Source organism: Idiotropiscis lumnitzeri, chromosome 6 (genome assembly GCF_059441095.1).
Source record: "Idiotropiscis lumnitzeri isolate Australia: NSW breed Sydney's pygmy pipehorse chromosome 6, RoL_Ilum_1.0, whole genome shotgun sequence".
NCBI lineage: Eukaryota > Metazoa > Chordata > Actinopteri > Syngnathiformes > Syngnathidae > Idiotropiscis > Idiotropiscis lumnitzeri.
This window is the reverse complement of record NC_142396.1, coordinates 6,407,735-6,414,102: the sequence shown is the minus strand read 5'-3', so window position 1 is coordinate 6,414,102 and position 6,368 is coordinate 6,407,735. Positions and strand designations below refer to the sequence as shown.

The following is a 6,368-nucleotide window of genomic DNA, read 5'->3' as shown; positions in this document are numbered from 1 at the left end:
GCGTGCGAGAACTTAATCACCATCTCAGGTGTCAAATGTGTCGGGTTTCTTATTCTCGCCTGTCTTCTACTTCTTGGCAAAGTCTTTGTGCTTTTGTTGAGATGGGAAGTGGAGCGTCTGCCACCACCACCACCGAGGGCTCCCGTCTGGGCCGAGTGGATGACGAGCAGCCCGACCCGGTCCAAACCCCTAGTCCTGTGGTCGGGACCTCCAGCCCTGTGGTCCAGACCACCACTCCTGTGGTCCGGACACCCACTCCTGCGGTCCTGGGTGGAGAAACATTGCTGGCAGTAGAGGTTTGATGTTTGAGTGCTGAAAGTGATGTCATCAAGATGTGGAATATTTGGTATCCATGTTTGTTCGCAGGAGGACAATGGACATCAAGCGTTGGATGTTCTGTCGGTCACTAGCGACCAGGCTCACTCAACAGTGGAAGATGAAGACGAGGCAATGTCAAGTATTGTCAGTCCACTCGTGACCGTGAGCCAATTTGATTTTGAAGACTTTGCTGGGGAAACACACCTAGCCACTTAACAACATGCTAAACGCTAGATGCCATGTGATTACGTGCTACATCCTAAAGGGCTTCATGCAATGATAAGTATTATGACGTTACACTCAAAGGTGAAATGCCACAATCGAGAGTATCATGACATCACTGATCACGCACTCTGGTCGTTTCTCAATAAGAAGCACGCAGTGCGGTCTCGAGAACATGCCAAGTACGGACTTGGGCCACGACTGATGACCTTTCAGGAAATCAAATGGATGTAAGAACGAGCAAGCATGCTTCGTGAGAAACGTCCATGTGTGTCCCAAACAGGAAGTGGCCGGTGAGGAAGAGGAAGTGTCTGTGAACTTCGAGAGTTTTCTTCACAATAACGGAACGTTGTACAGCTGCTTTGAGCACCACGGGAACAGAGTCTATGTGGACGAGGCTCAGGTACCAACACGCAAAATGTCTGAGTTTAATATTAGCGTGATCGCGTGGTTGCCGATGTCTCGTAATCATGTGACTCCAAGACGGCCTCCCCCGAGCAGAAGCTGCAGCCTTTCCCCAAGGAATGGTACGACTTGGGACGCTTTATCAGCCCCAACGGGGAGGTGCGTCATCCTGCTTCTATTATGAGTGTCTTGAGCAAGACTGGTATATGTGTGTACATTATATATCTTCCCCCATCAGGTCGCCGCCCAGCCACCGGTCGCCAGCGTCCAGCCGGTGGCGTCAGTGGGCGAGGACGACCGCACAGGCAGCATCTATATCCCGGGAAAAGGAAGCGTGATGACGTACATGTTTGAGGTGAAGGACTCTGTCAGGGCACACCAAGCTCATGTTTGAATTCAGCCTGTCCTGTGAGCTTCTCAGGAGTTCCATGTTCCTCTCTATCTATGCTCCATGTTTTTTCTGCGCTAACGCTCCAATTCCTTGTTTGGTACCGAAGTCCTAACTGTTTAATGAAACCAACATAGTTTGATGTTATTCAATAAGTCATCCTTTTAGTTATCATTCAAGACCACACTGTATATTCTAAAGCTATAGAATAGCTTCCTGCAGCACTTCATTCAATTGACTCTTATATTATCTCATCTATTATTGCATAGCATCATTGTATGTGCCAAATGTTGCCCAGTTGGCATCCATTGCAGCCTGGTCATCCTGGAAGGGGGATTCCCCCATCTGTGGTCCCTTCTCAAGGTTTCTCACTTTTCCCCTAATGAGGTTTTGTGAGTTTTTCCTTGCCCTCCTGGGGGTTAAGATCGGGGATGTCGATTGTGGCTATGTAAAGCCCTTTGAGACTGTCTGTGATTAAGGGCTATACAAATAAAATTGACTTGACTTGACTTGACAGGACTGGGACTGAGTCCAATGAGGGTTTTTATCATAAGGGTCTTCTTTGTCTGGTTCCTCACCTTGACCCTGTTTGGGGTCCATGTTTGTATTTCACGTTCTAATTGCTGTTTCATGCGCACGTTTTCCAGGAGAGAGTGAATGTGTGCCGGTTCTGGGATCCTCATTCGGGCGTGTGGCTGCTGCTCCCGCTCCAGTGGGAAATGAATGTGGACTTTGTACAGAGCAGAGTCCACAGAGTCATGGTAAGGAGGCACAACCATTCCCACTTCCAAGATCAAAGCCGGGCATGGGACAATGAGAATTGTGATCAAACCTCCTGGAATATTTGTTGCATTTCATGACCCTTTTAATGTTTATCCCCAAGACAGTAGATGAAGGTCCTAGCAGCTCCTAACTAATTGTTGGTTTCGTGGCCACAGTCAGTCCTCCCAGGCCTGGTGGACCAGAAGGAAATTACAGCAGCACTGCGACTTTGTAACTACGATAGCGAAGAAGTTATCTCTGCCTAACTCACAATGTTTGGAGAGGTTCTCCTGCATGCTAATGCGACTGGAGAGCCGGGATACAGTGACCTCAACTCATTCAGGTAACGTGCTAGAATTGCCATTTGCCACAAATCAGTAGAGCTTACAGCTGACAATATTAAGCAGCTTTCTTAAATAAGTGAAGTACAGATAACCTCAAAAAATCTAGTTAAGTTTTTGTACTTTCTTACCTTCCGCCACTGATGATGACGATTCTGTTGTGTGATCCATCCAGAGCTCTTCTGGAGCGTGACCGTATGATCGAGGATCTGAGGCAGCAGCTCGAGTCCAAACACAAAGAGGCAGACGAGCATCTCCACAGGAACAGGCTCCTGGTCCGGGAGACTCACCATCTTGGCGACATCGTTCAAAACCTCAACCGCAAGACGGTTGAGCTGGAGGCCGACCGGCAGGAGGCCCGAGAGAAGATCCGGTTTCTGCAGAGTCGCCAGACGTCCGCGGTGTCCCCCGCTAGGAAAGACACCGCCTCCAAGCCTATTGTAGATCTAGATACTCTGCGCCGGGCTGGCGGATTGGCCCGAGAACTCAAGGTGTCTACCAAACAGCTGAGGTCTTGGCTTCTCCTGACGCTAAGTGACTTGAAGAACGTCCTGACCCTGACGGAGGACGACCTGAAGAAGATGGCCGAGGCTCAGCGGCGATCGGATGGCGAGACACAAATGCTGCGTTCGCTCTATCAGAAGGAGGTGCTAGAGAGGCGCACTTTGTACAACAAGCTACTTGAACTGCAGGGGAACGTCAGAGTCTTCTGCAGGTGCAGGAATGTCACTAAAGAAGGAACCTCCTCATGTCTGGACCAGTACGACCAGCAGGAAGTCACGCTAATACACAAGAACACCAGGAAGAAGTTCTTCTTTGACAAAGTCTACGCACCCACCAACACACAGGTACCACAAGAACCACAGACATGCACCGAGTGATGGGAATCTAAAACTGGTTCTTTATAAGAATTGGTTTCCAGAATAAAGTCTTCAGAAAAAAACAATCTACTTGAGTACAGTAACAAAGTATTTGTACTAGTTACTTACATACTAGATCCTGACAGTCCATCCAGAGCACTTCTGGAGTGTGATGGCATGATCGATGATCTGAGGCAGCACCTGGAATCCAAGCAGAACGTGTTCTGTTGTTGTTCCTGATGTTGTCCTGCAGGAGGAGGTTTTTGCTGGAACCGTACCTCTTATCACTTCCTGCGCAGACGGCTACAACGTATGCATCCTGGCATACGGGCAGACAGGCTCGGGAAAGACCTTCACTATGATGGGCACTAAGGACAAGCCCGGAGTCAATATCAGGTGTGTAGGACCCAACTCGATTGTCTGCGGCTGAGGTAGCCCAATCGTCCAATCATTACAAAGCGTGAGCGGCTTTAAGCGGCCTTCTCCGGCTTCCTTGCTACATTCAAAGCTCCGCTTTTAAGAAGTAGAATTGTCAGGCGAGCAAACAATTTCTAGGATAAAATTACTGGGAATGATTCCTATCCGTGTCTTCTGTTGAGGCTGTCAGTCGAGTGAGATGTCTGTCGTGAATGATTAATGAGTGTATTACCAGTTTGTTTATGTCTTAAGTGTTGCATTGTCAGAGTGTTGCTGATGCCTGTGCCGCCCTTTGCAGGTCCATTCGGGAACTTCTCCGTGTGTGTTCACTCAAAGAGAAAGTGTCTTACGTTCTCAAGGTACCAACACGTCTCACACGCCTAATAGAGTGAGCTGCAAAATGCCTGAGATTCAGCTTTCATCTGCCTTTGCCTTTCACATAATTCAAATAAATTCGATACTATCTGCAAAGGCGGAAAATTTACAGAATGACTTCATCTCCAGGTTCTGTTAACATAGAACAGTGAGGCAGAAAAAAACGCATACATTCAGGCTTCAAACCAGGAGTGTTGCATTCCTTCGCTCATCTAACATGTAGTTCCTTTTTTCAACACAAGGTGGATAATAAGTGCCTCCAAAAATATAAGCTCTGGGAAAAGTGTGAATTGGGACACTCATATACTTTGTGATTACTTATTAATTCACAACATAGTGGAAGTTTACTGTATTGGCACAAAGTATGCTATATTTTTTTCCATTTAGTTCCCTATAGCCCTTCAAAGACTTTGCAATATTTTTGGGGGTTGGGGATGGGTGTAGATTTCCATGTTGGAGATTTATAACGACACGCTCAACGACCTGCTTGCAAAAAGTCCCACCGCTTCCTCCACCCTGGACATCCGCGTGCAGGGTAAGCTTGTGTCTGTGCCGGGGTTGACACACGTGGAGGTTCGGACAGAGGACGACATCATCAACGTCATGGAGACTGGAGAGAAGAACAGGAAGATGGCCGCCACCAAGATGAACATCCACAGGTGGGAATGACATCGATGATGAGGACTGTGATGAAAATTAATTGACTTCTGAAAAAAAACAAAAACCTTCTTTGTTGTTGCATGCAGTTCTCGCTCTCACCTGCTGGTGGCGCTGGAGGTGTGTGGCAGTGATTCTTTGTCCGGAGAGAGTACACGCGGCACGTTGACCCTGGGTGACCTGGCCGGGTCTGAGCGCATCTCCCGGACGGAGGCTGAAGGCCCACGCCTGGTGGAGGCTGCAGCCATCAACAAGTCACTGACCGCACTGGGACAGGTCAGCACAAACACACATAATTGATGCACAACTCGTGACATCACACGCCAGCTCAATACTTGCCATCTACACGGGATACAAAAAGGCTGCACAGTATTATTTGTGGTAAAGTCACTGTGTGTGTACGTTTAGGTGTTTGCAGCTCTGAAGTGTAACGCTCTTCACGTGCCCTTCAGGAACTGTAAACTCACTCACCTTCTGCAGCCCAGCCTCAGCGGAGACGCCAAGGTCCAACAGTGGTGTCTCCTTTGATACGTGATCCCTTTGAATTGTTTTATTTTGATCTATGATCTCAATGTTGTGTTTTCCCTCTGATTCCTTTGATGTGAGAAATGTCCAAATTGGGACAGAATTCCCTCACGGAATGAGTACTCGCTCAGTCCATCTATTCCTGAGATTAAATTGAGATTCTTTATACTCATTGACTGCCAGCCACTTTTCCAAGCATTTCCCCACTTTGGCAGAATTTTAAAGCATTTGATCTTTTAGTATCACTGGCGAATGTAGACGTTGATGGAGGTAAACGGTTAAGATTCCAAATGACGAAGTGAAACGTCCAAGGGAGTGAACGAGTAATCTAAGACACATTTCATCTTCTTAGATATCCTGATCCAAGTGTTGGCATTAACTGAATCCAATATGAATGTTGTGATTCCGTTGTGATCTCCTTCGATTGTTTCTATTATCCGAGTCTGTCTTGGTTCTGATCCTAGCTTTGTTATTTCCACCTCAGTGTTGCGTGTTTGTCAACGTGAGTCCAGACCCCAAGGACGAGGTGGAGACGCTCAGCACGCTCCAGTTCGGCTCGTCCATTCGCCACGTGGCGCTTGGAAAAGCCACCAAGAACGTCACGCCGGCCAAAGGCAACAAGACGACAAAATAGGCAAAAGGATGAGCAAACAAGTCCAATTGTGAGAAGCAACATGTCTATTTCGACACAGGAACCATTTATGTCAAAGCCAACAACAGAGGTCAACTTTGAAGGTTTTTGTGGTTCACATTGCTCTTCTTTTTGTTGCTTGAGGACATCAAAAATATGCTGTGACTGCAATTATATTGATATTAGTCTACATTACATATGGAATCATTGAGGCTGAAACATTTATTCAAATGACGTAAATTGTTGATTTTTAAATCATATAAATACTGATTTGAAAACACGTCATGTTATCTAACTTGTCTGCATTAACAGCACACCAATAAGGATTTTTTTTTTCAAAACTTGAGTGTATGATTATTTATCAATTAACACACCATATCCATAATGGAGAAGGAAAAAGAGGCAATACAAGATTTGTTAGTTATTTACTGATTTCTGCAAAACAAATTGATATAACTGAAAATGCA

General features: G+C 46.6%; 1 protein-coding gene across 1 annotated transcript; it reads left to right on the top strand.

The window, feature by feature from the left end:
* The first annotated feature begins 101 nt into the window (after positions 1–101).
* LOC148334840 (kinesin-like protein klp-3) lies at positions 102–6,107 on the top strand. The gene is given in 14 exon segments (XM_088299249.1): positions 102–290; positions 370–540; positions 776–943; positions 1,042–1,104; positions 1,184–1,300; positions 1,981–2,094; positions 2,272–2,438; positions 2,612–3,284; positions 3,550–3,692; positions 4,012–4,072; positions 4,533–4,747; positions 4,835–5,021; positions 5,154–5,249; positions 5,755–6,107. Coding segments are annotated over 14 exon segments (2,514 nt in total). The 3' UTR covers positions 5,905–6,107.
* The last annotated feature ends 261 nt before the right edge of the window (positions 6,108–6,368 follow it).